At 38.0% G+C, this 22,107-nt stretch overlaps 1 protein-coding gene across 4 annotated transcripts in view; it reads right to left on the reverse strand.

Annotated features, from left to right (window-relative positions):
- Positions 1 to 414: 414 nt before the first annotated feature.
- SPAG17 (sperm associated antigen 17) overlaps positions 415 to 22,107 on the reverse strand; it is an 85,464-nt gene continuing 63,771 nt past the window's right edge. For 2 of the 4 annotated variants that reach the window (XM_053970911.1, XM_053970914.1), the window contains 20 exons: positions 19,783 to 19,921; positions 18,273 to 18,466; positions 17,837 to 17,981; positions 16,532 to 16,686; positions 15,943 to 16,119; positions 14,999 to 15,120; positions 14,692 to 14,822; positions 13,013 to 13,140; positions 12,455 to 12,634; positions 10,810 to 10,923; positions 9,370 to 9,415; positions 7,646 to 7,742; positions 7,150 to 7,194; positions 5,726 to 5,828; positions 5,026 to 5,122; positions 4,071 to 4,169; positions 3,790 to 3,941; positions 3,182 to 3,348; positions 2,255 to 2,315; positions 415 to 788 (listed from right to left, as the gene is read on the reverse strand). In XM_053970911.1, coding sequence (XP_053826886.1) covers positions 474 to 788; positions 2,255 to 2,315; positions 3,182 to 3,348; positions 3,790 to 3,941; positions 4,071 to 4,169; positions 5,026 to 5,122; positions 5,726 to 5,828; positions 7,150 to 7,194; positions 7,646 to 7,742; positions 9,370 to 9,415; positions 10,810 to 10,923; positions 12,455 to 12,634; positions 13,013 to 13,140; positions 14,692 to 14,822; positions 14,999 to 15,120; positions 15,943 to 16,119; positions 16,532 to 16,686; positions 17,837 to 17,981; positions 18,273 to 18,466; positions 19,783 to 19,921 — 2,667 coding nt within the window. In that variant the 3' untranslated portion in view covers positions 415 to 473. Of the gene's footprint in view, positions 789 to 2,146; positions 2,316 to 3,181; positions 3,349 to 3,789; positions 3,942 to 4,070; positions 4,170 to 5,025; positions 5,123 to 5,725; positions 5,829 to 7,149; positions 7,195 to 7,645; positions 7,743 to 9,369; positions 9,416 to 10,809; positions 10,924 to 12,454; positions 12,635 to 13,012; positions 13,141 to 14,691; positions 14,823 to 14,998; positions 15,121 to 15,942; positions 16,120 to 16,531; positions 16,687 to 17,836; positions 17,982 to 18,272; positions 18,467 to 19,782; positions 19,922 to 22,107 lie in introns of all 4 variants that reach the window. The other 2 variants (XM_053970912.1, XM_053970913.1) reach the window with 2 other exon arrangements.

A 22,107-nucleotide genomic window follows, 5' to 3' on the forward strand; every position in this document is an offset into this window, starting at 1 on the left:
GATGTAGCTTGCCTTGCTATTTCTTTTATAGGTTTCCAGAGGACCCCTTCTCTCAGACTTCTAAGTGTAAATTTGATTAAATGTCAAACAGAACTTCACCTGGAGCACAAGGGAAATAGAAACAATAGCTATTGACTTGGCTCTTTTCTTTTACTGTACTGCTGTCATGAGTTAAAAAACTGAAAAGTCCACTGAACCCACACAGGCTCATTTCTGGCAGCATTCATGCACTTCTGTGTTTGCATCTTTGCTGCTGCAGGGATTGTCCCGTTTGCCTGTTTACTATCTGGATGATACATCATTTTGTTGCTCATGAGGCTGTACCACCTGATGCTACCACAGATTCAAAAACATAATGAAATATTTTCATTTAGTTTTTAAAAGCAACATTTTTCGGAGTTGCCGTTCTTCTTCACTTTTCAAACCACGTTATTCTGATGTAAACTGTGTTTGGCATCAGAATCTTAAATTGTTCATTTGTTGTGCTTTTGAAAACACCCATTTGTGTATTTCTGAAAAGGACAGTAAAGCTTGCTATTGTAGCAGCCTGCACTGGAAACAGTGCTTGAGGCTCCCAACAGGAAGATGATCCCCAGGGTTGATGCTATGAGGTGTATGTGAGAAATAAGACAAGAAAGGATATTTGCTTTCACAGGCAGGAGAAGAGTTTCAATTTCTGTTAATATCTCAATATCATGGGAAACTTCTTCAAGGCCACCAGTGTCTTTGTCTCCAATTAGCATGGCAAAAATCTCTATCTCCAGTTCAACCTGCAAGCCTGCTGCCACCTAGGAGAGACAGAGAATGACTCACAAGTGAGATGCAAGTTTCATACACGGTCCCCTCCAGCAGTCCTTGGTGGTTGATGCCCCAAGCCTGTCAGTGTTAGAGGCATTTGGACAGTGTCCTTAGTACTTAATACTTTAATACTTATGCTTTAACTTTTGGTGAGCCCTGAAGTGGTCAGGCAGTTGGACTAGAGGGCCATTGTTGGTCCCTTCCAAATGAAACAAAATAAAATATTCTATTCTGTTCTAAAAAGAGCATAAAGTAAGGAGGTACAAAAGGGGCAGATGTGAGGAGAAAAGAATGGAAATTATTCTGGCCATCTAGATGGATTTCTGTGAGGTCTTTGACACAGTCCCTACACCATCCTTCTCTCTCAACTGGGGCCTTTAAAGATTCCTTCCAACCCACACTATCCTATGATTTTAAGTACTGTGTTGTGGCTCAGGCTCTGGACTAGGAGGTTTGATTTGCATTCTGTCACTGACTCTCTGCACAAGTCATTGCTTCCTGATTCCATGCATTGGCAAGATATTGCCAATGGTATTACATGGATGCTGTGGGGACAGTGGCCAGCACTGTTTATTCAGAGATAGCATGCAGGTAAAAAGAGAGACTGAACAAAAGCAGAAAGCATGAAAGCTTCCTACTTAGTGGGATAATTTAATGTGCTGTGGTGTTTTGCTAGATAAAAAACTTAAGGTGGAGAACAGTTGGAAGCAGGAGAAGAAAGGATTGAGGCAATAGTTTACTAGGTTCACATCCTGAAGGTATCAGGACAGGAAGTCAAGTCTAGGCATAAGACAGAGCAGATATAACAAACACCCTAAGCAGAAGGAAAACTCAAGAGGCATCTGAATGGTAGAATAATCCTGTTTGCTTTGGAAAAGCTCTCTATAACTTCACTACTTGACCTACTGTGTCGCCCTGGTTATCAAGAGTTTTCTAAAGCCTTCTGAGTTTACATTCTTGTAGAGAACTTTCCCACACAACTTTCTGTAAACAACCTATTGTTTTGCATTCTTTCATAGAGGCGGAGAAATTTGATGTACAGGTAGTTTGACCAGTGTCGTTGGAGAGGTGGCACGTTCACCCTCCAATCCACTGGCATCTTTTGAGAACTATAAAAGATTGGAGTCAGAAAAAATAAATTAGTCTCTTCATCGTGACCAAGGCTGTGGTGCGTCGTTTTTGCTTGTGTCATTTGGTGACACTACTGCTTTCCACTGAACTTAAAATTTGTATTCCTCTGCATTCTTGCACAGGCTGAGACAGGAGTGCATGGAGTGCTTAGCTGAAGGTGGCATAGGGACAGTGGAAGACAGCATCACTTCAAGTAACTTTAAACAAAACTGTGTACCCTGGCAGCTCTATTCCCAGACAGATGCTGTCCCAGAAAGGTGCCCTAGCTAGCCTGAGGGCCAGCTGACTCTAGAAAAAAATCCAAAAGCTCTCCTGTGTAACCTACAGGTCCTGGTTTGTACATCACTCTCAGTCCTGTGTGTGGAGGCGGCTGCTTCACTCGAAACCTGTCAGAAAGAGAAAATAATCAGTTTGCCAGAAACTGTTTCAGGTGGGAGAAATCACATCTAGGCTGCCTGCTCTTCCTCTGCTTTTTTAAATGACAGCAGAATTTCTTAGCTCATCTTTTCCATCATAATGTAAATGCTGGACTACAGCAGTATTCCTGGGCTTCTTGCCAAGGTTCAGGTTTCTAACAAAAAATCCCCAAAGGAGCAGATTAATGGGCCAAAGTAAGCTTTCAAAGAACTTGTTAACACTGCCTGGTCCTTATAACAGAATGTGTAACAGCAGCATTTTAAATCAGCACAATTCAAAGGCAGCTGAAGTACAAACAGCTTCTTGGCAAACACCTGTGTTTTACAGACTCACAAGTCCATAACAATCTTTATTTAATGTCCTTTGATGTGATTCTATTGCAGAAAGCATGATACTGTATGAATTTCGTGCAAATAATCTTTAATTAAATGGTACCAACTAAAGCAGAAGTTTTGCTTCCTCATTTCTTACTGATTGTTTCACATCTGAGATTCAGTCCTTTTGTGAATGCAGCTTCCTACTGTTCAGATTTTTAAAGATCATTAGATCAGATATGACCTATATTTTTGCATTGCTCTGGAACTGATCCTGTGGATTTCATTCCCCCCTGAAGAAGAGTTTACTGGCATGCCCTTGCACCAGAAGCTGTTAAACAAAAGGCAGTAGAAGAGGCATTCCTAGGATATGGCTCCATCTTACGGAATGCTCTAGCAGACCTATGAAGTGGCTGTCAGAATTCCTTTCTCTGAGTGGTGGGTCCAGAGAAACTGCACTTGATTTTTGTCAGGATCTATTTGGAGAGATAAAAACCAGTGTACTAAGAATTCAAACTAACCTCGAGAAGTTCACACCAACATTCTTCATGATTACAGTGGTTGCATAGGTGCAGCCTTCCTTTAGCACTCCAAATGTCACCCTGGGTGGGATGAGATGGAAGTTGGTAAGATCCTGTCTTGTTGCAAGAGAAGATGTGCTGACCTTTCCTGAGGCAGGATCTTCTATCTTTGCAAACAAAATATGAGACAAAGAGAAAGTTGGTGGCTGTTAAGTCAGGTAGAGAATTACTTAATCTATATTTGACCTCTGTCCACTCACCCTGAAGAATTACAAAAAGACATCCTAATTTGAGTAAAAACTGAAGCAGCACTGTGAATACTGTCTGGAAATTTATACTGGTTTGAGTTTTCAGATTTATTAAGCCATTGAGGCATCTCAGGGAAAATGGGGGCTTTCATGTAGGTGGCTGATGCAGAATGAGTTTTTCCTAGCTGTTGAGAGGAAAGGTACTTCTGGAATTGCCAGTAAACATAAATAAATTGTAACAACCATGTTACAGTAAATAGATTCAAAATACCTTCCAGTATTGCTCCAGGGTGAAGATTTTATAGAAAAGAGATGACTCAGAGGATATGAATACTGACAAGAAAGATGTTATTTTTTTACCTTTTTATTTGGTATGGTGTTTGGTTTTTTCCCCTGAAAGTATGATGGTAATATTACTTTCTCTTTTCTTTTCTGTCCTGTAACATCCACCATCAGACTTGGAACTTTATGTTGAAAAGCTGTCTTTTCTGCTCTTGCAGCCTTGTTTAGGTCTGGAAGGGAAAGATTTCCAAAAGCATGAAAAAGTGACAGATGGATTGAAATTTGTATTGCAAATATTGTGTCAGAAGTTATAAAAGGATACCAAGCTGCTCCAACTACATTCTGGAAGGCAGGTGTACCTGTTGTGCTGCTGGAACCATCATCTGGTTTGGAAGGATCCTGCAGTGGAAGGCCAGATGAAAGTGAAGAATCACTTGTGGTATCAAGAAATTCAGCTGCTAAAGGGAAAATAATAGAATACTGAGTCAAGTGTTTTTTATGATCATCATAATTTTCATAAATATGTGAAAAACAACGTCAGTCTTTGGCACTTTAATTGACACGATCTTGTAAAGCTGTCTACATAACCATGAGAGGCTGGGAAAATTCTGCATGTGACATTTTGCTCTACTGGACCACAGGGATCTCAAAAATGCCTATTGTGTGATTAGTCATTTTTTGTTCTCTGGCTAACTGAACTATAAACCAGAAAGGACTAAAAGACAATCCAGCACAGTCTTATGGTGTTAGAAAATGAGGAAATATGAGAATTAGTGGGGGTCTGATAAAGCCCCACAGAGGACTATTTTCCTGATATGAATCTTTGCTGTGTATGAATTTTAATCTCACTGTATGATTTCAGTAACTTGTCAGGGCTGCTTTTTAAACAGAAATGAAGTACTCTTCTCAGTTCTGAAAAGCTGAAGCCTATGATAATGATTCCCTCTTTCCCTGCTTCCTGTCATGGAGTCACTGCTTTCCTCCTATGTCCTCCAGTCTATATTTAGCCTGCATGTTTCCTATTCCATATTGCTTTTGTACCAGTTCCCTCTTACCACTGAGTTTCAGAAATAAATCTCCCATATTTTTCATATAGTCATACTAGTTGTTTTCTAAGCTTGGCCTCCTTGGTTTTTGCTCATCCACCCCTAACTATTATTTATTCAATTTTTTCTTGACCATTTTTCATCTATCCACTTCTCATTCATAGCAGAATTCATCAGCTTAGCTGATGGTTCTTCCACATTCAATGATGTCTGCAAGGGCTTCTTCCTCCTGAAGAAGGTACAAAACCGATGCCAGACAGTGGATTACCTTCACCGGGTTCTCTTATCAGCAACAGAGGGCAAGTCACACTTCCTTTTTTTTGAAGTGGAGGAAGTTCCTTAGACATTGCTTCCAAATCAGGAAACTGGAGAAAAGGAAGAAAGAGGGCTTAGGTTTCCCAACTAAACACCTAGGAAAACCAGCCAGCAGACACCCTTCTCCCCTTGCAAAAAAAGAAAGGAAAAAAATTTAAAAAGAGGAATGCAAAGCAAACAAATAAGCAGAACCAAAGTGGTGACTATAAAGGAGATGTAATAGTTACATCAGATTACAACCTACATTTCTGAGTAGGCTTTATGCACTTACAGCATTTACCAGTAGAAAAGACCCCAAGATCACCTCTAAATTAGGAGTGTTAGTTTTACTTATTTCCTTTCTAATAAGCAAGGAGAGGGGTTTGAGGGTTAAGTAAAAAAAAACCTGAGCTTGAGTTTTGCTCTGAATCAGGCTCTCTCCAGAGTTTATGTAAGGAATTTTATAGAGTTTGTACTCAGTGAACATATATCATCTTTAAGATATGTTTCCTTTACAAGGATGTATGATTTCTAGTATTAATTCTGCCATGGTTGTCTTTTGTAATGGTTTGTTGAGATAAACAGAGGCTGAGATATAAACTCAAAATTGTCTTTGGGAGCATGGGAGATACCAGCTGGCCTAACAGACTTCATCCAGTTTTCAGCTGCATTACCTTTTCTTTGTAAAAGTCGTTGCTGAATTCAGATTCAAAATATGGAGCAAAAGTTCTGTTTTTTATTGCTGCAAATGTAGCCTTCTGTTCATCCAGTTCTTTCCTAGGGATGTTTTTCACGTTGTTGGTAAGGAAAAGAAAGAAAAAAAAGCATTATAACTGAGTTCACCCTGTTTTTCAGTATTGTGCATCAAGAATTGGTAAAGGCAAGTGGCATTTTCTTCCCTGGTTCGTCACATGAAGTAATATTCTTGTAATTGGCAATTTTCTTGGAGGTGAATTAAGAATTGACTGGCCAGAATGCACATGGACAGCGAGTTGCCTGCTATGAGGAGCTCCTCCTCAGAATATACTCCATTTCTCTAAACCTCATGGAACATGCCTGGGATCGCCATTGGTGTCTTTCCAACCTTCCAATAAACATTTCAAGCTAAGAACTGGTATTCCAGATGCATTGCTAAAATTTTGAACACAAACCTCATCTAATTTCCCTATTTTATCACAGAAAGACTTGATGGCTCTGTGGATACAGAAGAAGCTGTTCAAATTTCTAAAGGTAAGGTTAACCAGAGTAAAGATCAGTCATGTTTTCAGCTTGATATAGCCCAGTTTTACACTATTAGAATTTCACTGACTTGCAGGGTCTAATATCAGCTATGAAATGATCAGTCTTAATCATACTGAGAGTTTTAACACTGGTTTTAGAGCCAGAATTGCACATAATGTTCTTGTGTGCTGACTGCTCAGATTTATATAGTTGAATTATTTTTTTAATAGGATCCAAACCAGTGTGAAATGCTATATTAAAATGTAACTCTGCAATTCTAAAAGGCTTTTTTTATCTCATGCAAATCAGAACATAATTAAGAAGAAATATGGAAAGCCTCACATGGAGTGTTGTGTCCACTTTTGACCTGTCTGGTGCACAAAAGGGCCGCAAAGATGATTAAGGGTTTGGAAGACCTTTCATGTGAGTAGAGGCTGAGAGAGCTGGGACAGTGTTGCCTAGAGAAGCTTTGAAGCACCACCATGTGAGACATGTCTGGGGTTTTATTTGAAAAAATCAGATTTTATTTGTGGAATACCTGAATATTAACCTAAAGCATGAGCATTTGAAAATATTAATATACAGTATTTTCTACACTAGTGGCAGAACCAGAAAACAAAACACGGGGCTTCTGACCTCAGCCTTGGTTTGCATAGTGTAAGTTCACAGTAATGCTGATGGGTTTTGGAAAAAAAAGAAAAGAAAAAAGAAAGAGACTCAAACCATTTATTCAGCATTTCTGTTGAGCAGAAAATACCCCATTATTTGCAGGCAAGCCATTGCACCATCACCCAAGACCTGGTGAAATCAATAACATTCTTTACAAAAGTAGATTAAGCTGGCTTATAAAAGAACGTGATCCTACTAATATTATTACCTGTTCTGTTCCAGTTTGCTTTGCCACTTGGATATTACTCCTGGACTGAATCACCCAGAAGAAAAAAAGAGAGAGTAGTGGGAATGAGAAAACTAGTAGTCTTCTATAAATACAAAAATATTTACAAGATAACCCTGGGAAAAAAAAGGTTTTTATGAGAGTGTGTTATGTAAACACCTCAGGTGGCTCCTGACTTGGACTTGTATGGTTTGCACAAAACTGTTTGTTCTTATCTGCATTTCTATTAGATCATTCAATCCAAGAAACATCCAAAATCCTTTCCCAACAAACTTTGAATTATCTTTCAGATAAGGAAAGGGAGGCATAGAGGGACAAAATAATCACAGGACAAGACAGTAAAACACTGCCATATGTATCTAGGGATCTAGGTCCCAGTCCTTAATGACAGCCAGTAAAGCACAGTTCCTTCCCTGTGTGCTTGGCTTCACCCTTTGTATTATTTACATTTGCACCAGTCCTCGCTGCTGTGTCCTACCTCTGCTGCTGGTCCTCTCTTCGTGCAGTGCTTGTCTTCCCTGTGTGGCCCTGGGCAGGAGGAGCCACTGCCTGCTCATACAGCTGGCTCACGTGGGCTGCAAGGTGAAGGGCATTACTGAATGGGCGTGCTCTGCTATGCAGCGCTAGGTGTCACGAAGAAAAACATCAAAGGATATATTTTTAATGCATCCTCCTGCCACTTTATGGAAACCTAACAGAGTTTCTGTTACTGTGAGGGAAAAGGCAGAAAGAACTGCATCCCAAAATCAAGATCAGAACATTAACAGATAAGAAATTGAATTAAGTATTGGAAGGGCAAGAAGCAGATTAAATTCACGTTCTCACCCTGTATTTCCTGACATATCTTTACATTCTTTCAAGATACAAATACCTGTGAATAGGATAAGTTGCTGACGTTCAGCCACTCTCTAACTGGGGTGCTCTGAGGTCTCCATCTAAGAGTCTCAGCTGAAGAAAATAACGTGGGCTTTCAGGGACCTTATTACATTTAGCTTGCTTAAGCTTGCTTGTGCTTAATTGAGGCTGTGAAGCAGCCATAATCAACATTCTCATGGAAGGAACTACTAGTTCAATATGTACAATGGAGAAATGCCAGCCTTTCCACATTTAATATTGTGACCAGCTCTGAGGCTTTATTAAAGAATTGCCCTGTCCTCTGACATATTTTATAAAGTGTGTTGTTTACTTTATACGTTGAAGCTAAATCATGGGTCCAAAGAAGTTTCCTTGGCTGAAAACAATTTTCTGTAGCAAAATTTAGGAGATGTGAGTATTTGAGAGATATGATTCTCTTAGACTATGACAATATGTCTTAGTGTTCTGGGAATTACATAAGTTCAAACTTCAAAATGTGTTGGTTTTTTTTTTATCAGCTTTTTACACCATAAAATATGATTTTATTTTTCAGCTTTTTCTATTTTTACCGATTTCAAAGAGCTTTTCTTTCCCACTATCTTCTTCATTAGCAATATTGCCTTAGAATTGCAGCTCCATTTAAGGGGAAACTGTTCAGCAAGCATTTGTTGCAGCAGTTGAGGTTTTTTGACAAGTATGAGGTTTTTTGACAAATAGAAATACTCTTGACAAGGTATGAAGGGCAGAAAAATAACACTTTAAAGATGAGCACAACTATGGGATAGAATATAATGAATTTTTCTACAGAAAAGGCTTATGGGTTTTTATAAAGAAACAGACATCTTAACTCTTATTTATACATATTGAAAACATAAATCAATGTTAATAAATATCTTGTGAAAACTTTAACTGAAATCCATTATGTATTGCTCCATCTTTTCCCTTAGGTAAGTGAATGTAACCCCAACACGTGATGGTTTGAGATTAGATTTTGAAGTGTAATAAATAACCAGGATTTACTTAGTTGATTTGAAAAACTTGTCTGAAAAGTTGTTACTTGCATAAAAGTAGCCAAGTATTGTTATAGTTCTTATACCTAAGAAAACCCACTACATATGGAAAAGTGAGTCAAAATGTCAAATACACATGCCTAAAACCAGGAATTATTTTTCAGAGGTACTGGATCATTGATGCTAAGAAGTCCTAATCACCTGTGAAAGTCACACAGAAGCATGTACATAGCACATTGATGAATTCACCTTTATATTCCCTCTTTAAAAATGTTACAATACTTTTAAACTTATGATATTTAAAATTTTAAAAATACAGGTATTCAATTTTTATTACCTCTATCACTGAGCTTTTCAGTTGACTTCTCCCAGTCAGGGAAGGACTGCAATGAAGAAAGAATAACTGTGACTACATGAGAAATAAAATTCACAACAACATTTTATTCAAAGCATTTATATTGTAAACAAGTGCTGTCTTGTTATCCCCATTCTTGTAGTCACATTGTCAGGTATTTCAGTGTGTCAGAAAACATAAGCTGGGAAAAAAGGATATGAAGTACAAGTTCCCTGTTCTAAACAGATATTTGTTTCCTTCTTGATGACCCACTGCACAGATAGCTTTGTATTTTATATGGTTAGTTTTTATTAGGTCAACTAAGCTAATTCCTAATCAAATTCAAATCCTTCTGCAAAAAAACCCAAACAAGATATACTTGTATTGTATTAAACTTAGATTCCCAACAAGTCAAATGGGAAATGTGCTCAGGAATTTGCAGGCTTTGTTACTGAGGAAATCTCATGTGACTGGCTGACAGTAAAGTGAACGAGGGTTAAGAGGCTCTAAAGTTTATTCTCATGCTGCCTCTGAAGCAGTTAACTGGAAACCAGAGCTCCTGACCAGGCAGTCTGGGCTGTAACAGAGCTATTGGAGACTTGGGAGCAATGTGACAGTGACTCCTGGGTCACAGTAGGTGCACAGTGAGACTATTGCGCACAAAGAGTTATCTAATGTGAAATCTGTAACTGGAAATGCAGGTGCTGAAGGTAGCCAGGACAATCAATAATAATTAGTCACTAGAAAAGTCCACTGGATCTGAGAAGCATGTGGGGTTCAGACCTGGGTCTCATCAAAGTAAATAAATGTCTGCCTAGAGGATAGATGTAGATGGAATTACTGACAGATCATTTCTTTGTCCCTCTTTCCAGAAAAGCTGCGATCCTCTTCTCCTATTTACCCACTCTTCCCATTACCTATTCCTCTCCTTTTTCTTTTTATGCTCTAATTATCCCTGAAAATTCACAGATTATATTTTAAAAACCAAAATGCTGCTCAGCAGTAATAAGAATATTCCTCCAGACTGTTTTTGTATTATCCCAAAAGTAGGGTTTAAATTCTTACTATGGAGGTGGCTGTGGTTGAAATAAAAGTCTCCCATGTGCAATGACAACAGACTGGAAACATTTTCATCCTGATGTTGGGGGATATTAAAAAAAGTAAATTACTGGAAAGTAATTTTGGTCTGTGTGTTTGGGAACATATCATTCAGTAGAGCCAGACTCTTGAACTGTTTTGAGCATTGCTTCCCCACATGGCAGCAGTGCCCTGCTGAATTCAGACCAGCTGAAGGCTGAGCGTGGCTCTGCTTTACCATTAACTGGCACTGTGCTACTCTGACATTTGCTGGTTTATTAATGGATAATGTGTTTCAAGGCTCACACTTCCAATGCTATACAAGGGTTTTGTGGAAAGAAGTAGTTAAAATTTGATTTTTCTCACTGTAACTTGTTCAAGGAGACTTGCAGCATTCTCCTTTTCCTCTTCTGTTCTTGGTTCTTTCACATTCATCTCTTCCAGCTCATTTTCCTGCTTTAAGATGTTGTCTATATATTCCTGGTGGAACAACGAAAAAGAAGAAGAAAGATGCCGATGTAGGCTTAAAAATAGATGTTTACATTGACATAATCATACCAACTGCTACAGAAAAGAAGCACATTTCTTTTCCCACATCTCTTTAAATCAGTTGGATAGAAAAAAGGGTTTTAAACACATCACTCTGCCAGAAAGCTACATGCAGTACAGAATTTTACTAACAGACAGGTTGGTAGAAACAATCTGTTTCCAGTGCCAGTTTGTTTTTTTTTTTTTTCACTTGTTTATATCACTTTAATCTTATAGGAGATGAAGAAAGGAAGAATATTTTCCTTAAATCTTGATTTTGCTCTGACAAAGTGAAGGTGTGGCTAAAGATTTAAGATACTTCATTCTGGAAAAAAAGGAATTAATTAAATATTGATTTATGAGCAATGAGGGTATTTTCATTGCACATTTATGCAATTATTACAACTGTTTTTTCAGTGCTAATAATTGTAGGTCTTCCTTCCCAATGTAATAAACAGCATTCATCTTTCTCTAAAAATCAACAATAGATCTGGGCGATGAAGAGACTTCCCTTGCCATTTTGGAACTTTTCTTACACTGTTGCCTTTGAAAGGTCAGTATGCAAATTAAAGAATAATTTTATATATTTATAGACTGAAAAACTGGTAACATTTCATTCTGATAGACTTGCATATCCCAAACATGTCTGGGCTGGACAGCTGTCAGTGTTTTTCTGTTGCAAGAATGTTTTCTTTGAAATGTAATGTGGGAAAAAAAATAAATTATATAAATGGCTGCAATATACTACTATCTTCCACATTTCACATGCTGTTAACTTTCAAATTTAGTCTGCAATGCCATTATCAAAATAAGTTAAATGAATAAATTACAGGACACATATATTTTGTTATTCTCTAATTCTTAAGTAATAATGGGGTTTTGACTCTAAAATCTCTTCTAAGAGCATCTTTACAATGTGAATAAATTCATGTTTTACACCAACACTGAAAAGGACAAAGCTGCTGACTTTTGGACACCATCTCAGAACACTGGCACAGGAGGTCTAGCTTGCACCCTGCTATGAACCAGTCACTAATGAAGGACAGCCACAAACCTTGTCAGAAGGCTACACAGCTATTTCGTAGACATGGATAGAGTAACAAAACTCACACTGGAACCTGGAAATGTTCTACATTGATTTATGAAAACAAATACATAACCAAGACCACAGTGTGTCTCAGTGACCAGGTTAACTGTAGAATTATGGTGAGCTAGAAATTCTTGTTCAGCTTTATAGATTTAAATTCTTGAGACTTTTTGAAGGAAAACAAGCCCTAAGCAAAATAAAAGTGAAGAAGAGGTAAGTGAAACAACTGAACTTTTTCAGAAGAACACAGCACCTGTCTATGTATGAAATAATTGTTCTTCAAGCACAGTAGATTTCTTCCTCTCAGGTATATGCTACACATTTATCACACCCAATTTGTCTACTTGTTTGTTCTCTATTTCCTACTGGAAGAATGAATAAATGTGGTTGAACTACCTTGAGGGAAAGCTGCAGTTTTTCTCTTAGTTCATCACAGAGTGGCTTATACTGGAATAGCTGGCGGATTTGCAGTTTTTTGGGACATTTTCGTACAGGGACTGGCAAGGAGAAACGTGCTGCTCCAATGCTGAGACCCTTCCAGACACACCTTCTGATTGGGTGACCTGTGATCTCCTCCTGAACAAAGAGGAACAAACAAAAAGAGCAAGAGGCTTCTTACATTACCCAAAAATGCAGCTATTGGCACTGTGTCTCAGTTGAAAAGTGTGTGCTCTCCTTATGGAATCATGACCTAGACAATAAAGCCAGTAAAATTCCTGGGAACAATTTATCTATCCTAAAACATCTTCATCTGGTACGATAAACTCCCCTTAAAATTGCTATGTCCCCTCACTAAGTGTAAAAGAACGGGACCATACATTCCCTGACACAGCCTACCCTTTGCTCTGTCTGCTTAATAAACTGAATTTAACATTCACATTGTTTAGAGCTTAATTTCCACAGAGACAAACACCTATTGTTTAACATGAAAGGACAGTTTTGAAACAATTATACCTCAGGAGGAGAAGATTCTTTCTGAGTCCCCGACTGTAGATATGGAGGAACAATACTCTCTGGTTCTTTCTTCATTACCCAGGGGGATGCTTCAGCCATAGGGCGGAGGATAGTAATACTTAAAACACCTGGTTTAAAGACACATTTTGCTAAGAATCAGTTCAAAATAAAAAAAATAAGTGTCTCAGACCTACAGAAAAAAATACCTATCTACAAAAAATCATATTACTAACAGGTAAAACTCCAGGTATCAGATCACTGAGTTGATTATAGAATAGCTGTACAAGTTCAGATTACTCAGCCCATTTTTAACAATAAACTGCTTATGCTACTTGCTCTGATTCTTGGTTAACAGCTCAGTTGTATAGTTGGGAGTAGCCCAAACAAGGAAGAGCAGAGCATTGACCCATGTATACTGAATACTAATCTCAGAAGTAGTACAACATGTTCAGAACATACATAATTCTTCACTGTATTTTATACTTCATGCCCTGATCACTGGATGGATTCCATTAGATATTATTTATTTCTATTGTTTGCATAAATTTTAATGTTCTTCAAAATATTTTTTCCAGCCCAACCCAAAAATTACTTAATCAACTATGATCTACCCCACGGGTGATCTTCAAAATGGATATCACCACTGATGTACTCTGTCACAATGATACAAAATTGTGAAGCCTTGTTGCCAAGGCAAATAGAGCCAGTATTGTGAAATGTGGAGCAGGAAATCTGGAAAATCAGATGTGCTACTATTACAAACGATTGCTGGTTGTAAGTAAATTTTCTTGACTGGGATTTTGACTGGGTATGTATGCTTTCCATCCTTCTGATCTTTTCACCTTCAGCATTTTGCTGGCTCCCTCCATGTCCCTTCTTTTTTTCTTTTTCCCATGGCAGAATTATTTCATTTGGTTTCTGCAAATATTCTTCTATTCTGTGTGAATAGAAGTACATTTAAAAATGTGCCACATCTTATAAGAGTAGTAAGTGGGAAAGCTGTTTTATGTCATATGCTTATGACATAAATCTATGAGAAATATGTCTTAGGACTTTATGGCTTGAAGCAAACTTCCCTTATCGTCCCCTCATATCCAGGGGGACCATACTTTCCTCTCTTTTAAAGATATATTTTTGTTAGCATTTACCTGTTACACCAGTGTCTTTTATAGAAACACAGCATCTCCAACTACCTTTACAATGACAACCAATAATTCCAGGATGTAATTTCTTGCATTGCTGCTGCAAGGTGGCTGGTACCATGTAGTATTGGCTATTCCAGTCATGTCTTTTCAGCTTTTTAATATGTATCCTTTCCAACAGACAGGCTAAAAGTCAACATCAGGGTATCACTGTCCTCATTGCTACATCATTAATGGAGACTGTGATACATTCAATTTTTAAAATTATAAACACAAAGAATATATTTATTTGGTAATCACTTTTATTTGTGTGACTGAGAGTGGATAAAGATATGCCATTTGTTTGTTCACTTATCCCTTAACAGTGTCCTTCAGTTAAGTCTCTGCTTCCCAGAGTTTCCCCCAAACTCCTTTCTTTCACTCCTAGAAGTGTGAACCCTTATTTACAAGGGTATAAACATTTCCTGCCCAAATAAGAGTTTTGAAACTTTTCAATTCTTTCTATTAGTAGTCTGTCAGAGAAGAAACATTTTCTACCTGGCTGTTCTTGTACCGGATCCCGCAAGACTGCAGTGGCAGGATCACTGCAGGCCTCAGCCACATACTTGTGTACATCCTTTTCTCGCAGGAGCTCCATTCCAGAACCATCCGCAGAGATGACAAAAAACCTGCACAGACAGCCAAACACACACATGTCTCTATCAAGAAAGCAGAACTCCCACATAATGACATCAAATGTGCAAATACAGAGTACTGAACAAACGGAGCACAAATCCATGAACCCTGTAAAATACTGTGTAGTGAAGAAAAGAAAGTGTTAACCTATGAATGCAATGCAGTTTACCTGGGGACATGCTCATTATCAGTGATAGGTTTGTTGACATCATCTGCTGCTGAACTTCTGTCCTCCTTGCCATCAGAGTCAATGCTGGGAATGCACACATCTGTGCTGCCATCAGCCAGGACCTATAGCAGAAGTTATGTGAAATTACTTGAGTTAAAAGATCCTTTTAAAACAGTGACTTGTTGGTGAACTTTAACATAACCTAGACCAGTGAAAGGGACAGAAAAAAACATTTTATGCTGAGCAACTGGAAACTCACAGGGAAAAGAAATAAAGAGGAAAACTGAAAAGACAGTAACCCCCCCCAAACATTTATTGAAAGACATGCTGTATCATAAATACTAATATCACATGCTGATATTTAATAAATTCTCAAGGACTGTTACACAAAAATACTCCCTGGTCAAGCCAGGTAACTGTATACTCAAGATAGACATTGATGTATGTTCACACCCACTAAGTGAACTTCTACAGTATTTCCCTTCTTGAAAATACTATGTGCTTATTAACAAATGTGACATTAACATACTCAAACAATATAATATTAACATATTCAAACAATAACTAACAATGACCTAAAAAGGAATAATAATGCCTTTTTCAAGACACAATTTATATAAGGGTGATTCAAAGGACAGTCCAAGAACTGAATCTGACACACTCAGTTTTTAATCCTCACTTGCAGAGCTGATTTTTTGCTATAGTACAAATCATGCCAATTAAAGGAACTTTACAGGTGAGCTAAATTGTATATCATGTGTTCTATTTCAGTCTCTCTAAATAGGGATAAATAAAAAAAAAAATTATATCCATCACTTAGTCAAGAAGATATCAGAGACCTGATTCTGGCTACTTTAAATATTACAAGGTTACAATTTGAGTTTGAGAGAAGTTTATAAGATAAAATTAGAATGCAGAAACTTGTTTTCTTCCATGTATTTTACCTTGAAAGTATTTCCTTCAGGATCCATCATCTCACAAATAGTGCTGGAAGTGTGTTTCATAATGTATCTCCCTGCTTGTTTCTCTTCTTCCTTGCTGCTGGAATCATAAACTTCATGGCTGTAAACTGCTGAGCAATCTTCATCAAAGAAAAGAAAGCCTCCCTTGCTGGGTAAAACCTATGACAGCAAAAAGGGAAGAGATTAAATCCTCAAAGGTGAAAACTTTAATTTAAAGGTACTGTGAAAATGAAGAACAGATACAAATCAACAGGACAGCTTTCAGACATTCAATACTCAATCATCCACTTAAGAGGAATCAAAGGGGGAGAAAAAAGGCAGATGAGGTCCAAGAGGTAGGCTGATCTGAGTCTCTGTAATATTTAACTTCAGGAAATTTAAGACTGTGATTTAAATATCCTGTACATTTGTGAGTAAGTATCTAAACATTGGCAGAGTATGAAAGAAATGGAATAATAGGATTAGTGCAGACTATAGAGAAGGGAAGTAATGAAGGTGAGAGCTGCTAATGGCAGGGGACTTGGAACACAAAGATTAAGCATCTCTGTCACAAACTAAAAATAATTCCTACCTGATATGTTCCCTGTGGCTTTGCTAGAATAGATGTCCCATCTCCAAAGATAGTACAACAGGTACCATCCTCACAATTTGTTATAACAGTAGCAAACTCAGGATTCTCTACTCGTGTACCTTTAAGCTTCTTTGTGGTGGCTTCTGTGGGCTCATCTAAGAATTAATACAGAACAATGAGACAGGAGCACATGAATCAAGGAAATGTCTTAGGATTCAATTTGCTTTTTCTCTCATAGTGCTGGTTCTTTATCTTTTCAGTGCAAGACCTTCATAAACTTTATAGTATCCTTTATCACATATTTTTATGTTATGTAAACAATATGCAGCCTTTGAAATTCTGGACTGCAAATTCAATATGGGAAAACCCAACAGTAAAAAATATCTGTAACCATGTGTAGCTGGCCAGGAAAGTACACTCTAACGTATCAAGTATGGTACTAACCATGATGATCTGGATATTTGTAATATACAAGTTGGATCACTGAAATTCTTTGTGCCTGTAATACAAGCTCTAAAATGTGAAGAAATTCCTGTCCAGCAACACAAATCTTGGAAAACAAATGAAAACAGGCATGTTAATCTGGTTATTGCCTTTCCATTGAAGAGATTGGTCAGTTCAAGGGATTTTGACTTTTAAAATCTCACAGGGAGATATTCCTGAACATCTGCTAACTCAATAATGGTACTTTCCTACACTGTGTTTGAACAGTCCAGACACCCACACAGTAAATGTCTCCCCTTCATTTTAATTAAGGAGGACAGGACTTGTCTTGCAAATGAAGCAGTCATACAGAATAAAACACCAGCCAGAAGAATCACAGATGACCTTTAGCCCCATTTTTTTCAGGCGAATATGAGTTACACTTTTCTTGGCAGGACATTTTCCACAGCTATATTCAGATATTTAGTATCTGTAAGGTTGGTGAGTCCATGGTTTCCCTGGGGAATATAAGGATGTCTCGGTCCTTTCATACCTCTTCAGTTAAAACTCAAAGCAGCTTCCTTGTTATTATTAGGGCAGGGGAGAAAGGACAATGAACACACTAAAACTCTGGCACTGTGGTCTCATGGTGAAGGACGACCATATAGATATGAAAGAAGGAAATTTAATTACTTGCAACAGTATAATTTTTGCACTGAATATACTGCTGAAAGAAAGCAAACAAACTAAGCCTAGACTGCACTAGTGGATCTGTTCTCTAGGCTACTGGTACAAGTCACCTTTAGTACATATTTTGACAACTTTCTGCTTTACAAGATATGTCAAGTGCAAGAAAAGTAAATGCTCCCCTTTAGATGTTACCTGTTTCCATACTACCCTCTGGAACAGAAAGGTTTTCACATTTTTCATAAAATGTTGTGATCCTGGTACCATCAGCATGTTCTACTACTCTGTTACCACCTGGCTTCTCAACAATTATCACTTCATCTTCTCGTACAGTCATAATCTGAAAGAATGAAGGACTACTCATTTATATTGGCACTGTGATACTTGTGACAGCAGCAACAACAATATAAGGCACCAGGACTGAAGCTGTAAAGAAGCTTGACTATTACATTGTCATCTACTTCAGACATAGAGGAATCACATTTTCTTCAAAATCTAAAGCTACTGCATTTCTAACAGTGCAACACAACAAGTAGGATGTTTTTAAAGAATAAACCCTACAATGTATGTGATGGCAGCCCTGTCTTTTAGCTTATAGACAGTGCTATAGTAACACCAAAGCAGTTAATACCGTTCCATCAGCTGGATTTGTGGCCTGATGCATGAAGAGTGGCTTCAGATCCATTCTTGTGGCACCCTCTGTGCCCACTCGAATGCCTAATGGAGTTGTTGTTATCCAGGTTCCTGCCTTAGGTTGTGTAGAACTGGCCTTTTCAAACTCCTCAGACTTCTGTGACTGTAGTGATGTCTTGTCACTGCCTTTTCCTGCAGAAACAAAAATTTCTGTATCAGACTTGATATTCTTTAAGGCAAAAGACAAAACCAGTAAAGTTCAGAGCTTGTGAACATTGCTTTTGACAGAATTGCAAAATGAACTATTTAACAGGCTAGAGGAAAATTACAACTCCTGCTACTCAAAGACATGATCCTGAACTAGCCTTATCTAATGTGCTTCCTTACAGAAAAAATAAGTAGCATGCTAATGCCATCAGTCCTATGGTGCATCAGAAGAAAAGGATAAAGATCTCATTATGAAAGGCAATTGGAGAGATCTTATTAGGAATGTTATAGAGAACTCTTGTCTCCCATATTCAGGAAAATTAGACTAAGTGTATGCAAAATACAAGAGCATAGTCCAGAGAGCAGGCTGAAAGACTTTGAGCAATTATCTAGCAAAAAAGCACCCCTGAAAGCAAAAAGAGATTAAACTCTTTGTTAGAAATTTGTCAAGAATAAGCAGAGGAGAAGAAAGGTGGGGAAGGTGAAAAAGTGATCATAAATAAAGGACAAGGAATGAGGGACATACACTGCTCACAGATACTGAGAATTCATATTACAAAATGGTTTGTCACAGTTTTTCTCATCTTTGCTGGTATCTAAAGGAATATCCTAAGAAAAAGGACTGGACTTGACTCAAAAAGTCTCTTTTTGAGACACCTTTGGCAGCAACTTTCATTCACCTATTTCCAATAAATTGTATGTTAATACGACAGGTCAGAATTATTCTGTGTACTAAGTAATACCGACAGTGATCTTCGACTACACTCTGAAGTATGAAGTAAACATTATTTGGCTCTTTCTCAGTCAACCAAAATACAGTAAGAATGTCTATATTACCACCAAGCACAATTCCATACAACCAATTGATAATGACCAATAGTAGGTGCCTTGGAATACACAGAGTGAGAAAGAAAAATGGATCCTCTTTGAGGGAAGCATTTCTTAATACAAAGACTAAATACTGTAAGACAAAAGTAAGGATTTAACACCAATGTAGTTATAAGGATTTCTTTTAAAAGACTCTGTGTTCACTCTGATACCAATGAAGTTCTTACACAACTTTTTATTTATTAGAATCCTACCATGTTAGAAGAAAAATAAATTTGGAGTAGGAGAGAAATCATTTGCTATGAAGGTAACATAGCAGTGTGCAGCAGCTGAGTACAGATAAAATTACATTTTCACACTGTCAGAATTTTCAGACTAAAGAAATATGCTCTTTATTAGGTATTATTAGCCCTACTAACTTTCTATCTAACTTTCTATCTAACTGTCCAAGATATAAACACAAGAAATATTACCTTTCTTAGTGCTGGTCTCAGATAAAAGGTCTGATTCTGATAAGGGAATTTGCCTCCATGTTTCATCTGGAATTGTAGGTGGTGGTAGGACAGGACCAGAATTGGGGCTATTACTAACTGTGCCATCAGCAAACAGAATCTACAGAAATCAAGAACATATTAGAGGTTAAAATAAATCCAAACACCACTACAAAGTCTTAAAAGAATGTGTCACAAATGCAACAGTCACTAGAATACTGTGGGTGACGGAGAGGAAAAAAGTAAAACCTCTCAGAATTAATACAAGAAATAAAGAAGCTTTCTTAAAGAGAATTAACAGAACAGACTACTTCAGTTCGGGAGGGATCTACAATGATCACCTGGTCCAACTGCCTGACAACTTCAGGGCTGACCAAGTTAAAGCATCTTGTCAATGGCTTTGACCAAATGCCTCTTAAACACTGACAACCTTGGGGCATCAACCAGCTTTCCAGCAAGTCATTTCTAATGTCTGACCACTCTCCTGGTAAAGAAAGGCTTCCCAATGTCCAGTCTGAACCTCCCTTAGTGCCCCTTTGAGCCATTCCCATGTGTCCCGTCAGTGGATCCCAGTGAGAAGATACCAGCACCTCCCTCTGCATTTCCCCTCTCAAGGAGCTGCAGAGAGCAAGGAGGTTGACCCTCAGCGTGTGTCTCTCCAAAGCAGACAAGCACAGACCCCTCAGCCATTCCTCTCAGGATGCACCTGCCAGCCCTTCCATCAGCTTTGTTGTTCTCTGGACTCACTGCAGGACCTTCCCATTCCTCTGAAGTGGTGGTGCCCAGAGCTGCTCCCAGCACTCCGGGTGAGGCCGCACCAGCGCTGAGCACAGCGGATGATCCCCCCTCTGCCCTCTGTTCTCTGTGTTTGATGCCCCCAGGACACGGTTCCTGCCCTCTGGGCTGCCCGGGCACACCCTGCTGACTCTCACTGACCTGCTGCCCCCAGCACCCCCAGGGCCCTCCCTGCAGGGCACTCTTCAGTTTATACTTGTGCCTGGCATTACTCTGTCCCACGTGTAGGACCCAACAGTTGGTTTTGTTAAATTTCATCCCATTTGTCACTGCCAGAAGGAGTGCTATTTGCTGCAGTCCATGGATATAATTAATGGGGACTCTTCTAATTATAAGAAGGTGTTATAAAAATAAACAGTAAAGATTATTCTTTGACTAAATGGTCACAGGTTAATGACTTTTTTTTGGCAGCAGTGATAATGCATCTGTATTGACATATTGATCTGTACTGAGATATTCCACATGTCTAGGACTGCTGTGAATATTTTAGCCATTATGACAGTCAACAAAAAGAAGTCTTGGCTATTTATCAAATTATATCTGGTTTCTGAGATCCATTACACTCATCTCTTGATATGCATGTTCTGTGTGTCAGATAAACTCTGGAATTACTCCAACCATCCCTAAATTAGTTTAGAAATACAGTACAATGTAGAAAAGAAATTGACAACATATAGAAACAACTCTTGAAATTGTTACTGTAAAGAATTAAATATTTATTCTTTTTTGAATGCTTATCATACGCAATAAATTTCTGATGACTCATAGACATTAAGTTAATATAAAGAAGGATGCACTCATAATCTGTTTAAGCAAAGACAAATTTTAGGCACATAAGATCTACATCTTTCTATCAGGAAACAGAATGTTGTGAATATATAGACATACATACACACTATTTCTGAAATGGATACATTTCTCAGGAATCCTGGCTAAATGTTTTAACATCTAGTCTGATGAATAAATGTAAAAAACTTACACTGGGCATTGTGGTCTACTTAGACAGGAAAAAGAAATCTAGGAAATAAGGAATTATTTTGACAGATTCTGAGTCAAATTAGATGACTCCTCTTTTCATCTGTTTGCTAACTACATGTAGAGTCTTATAGTTTAAAAAAAAGTTGCTTGATGATTGATTATAATATTTGCAAAGACAGCTTATATCACCTAAACTGTATCAAAATTCTACACAACAAAAATATGTGTAAACAAAGCAGGTACTTAGGAATATACAGAATTTTTTCCTGAAAATTTAGGATACGTAAAGGTGTCTGCAGGACTGAATTACAGTTCAGGTCTTTTCTGGATCTCATATGAGTGTTTAAACTGAAAAAAATATATGAATGCTTTCATATTGCCAAAAGTACTCAAAGCTGAACTAATCCACACTTCAGAAGCTTAAGAATGTAGTTCTCTGAACCATATTCAGCTATTTCCTAATCACAAAGTTGCCTAAAACCTTCTCATGCCTGAAATTTTCATACTTAAATCTCCCTAACAAAGGGACTGACT

This window comes from Vidua macroura, chromosome 2, assembly GCF_024509145.1.
Source record: "Vidua macroura isolate BioBank_ID:100142 chromosome 2, ASM2450914v1, whole genome shotgun sequence".
In the NCBI taxonomy this organism is placed as follows: domain Eukaryota; kingdom Metazoa; phylum Chordata; class Aves; order Passeriformes; family Viduidae; genus Vidua; species Vidua macroura.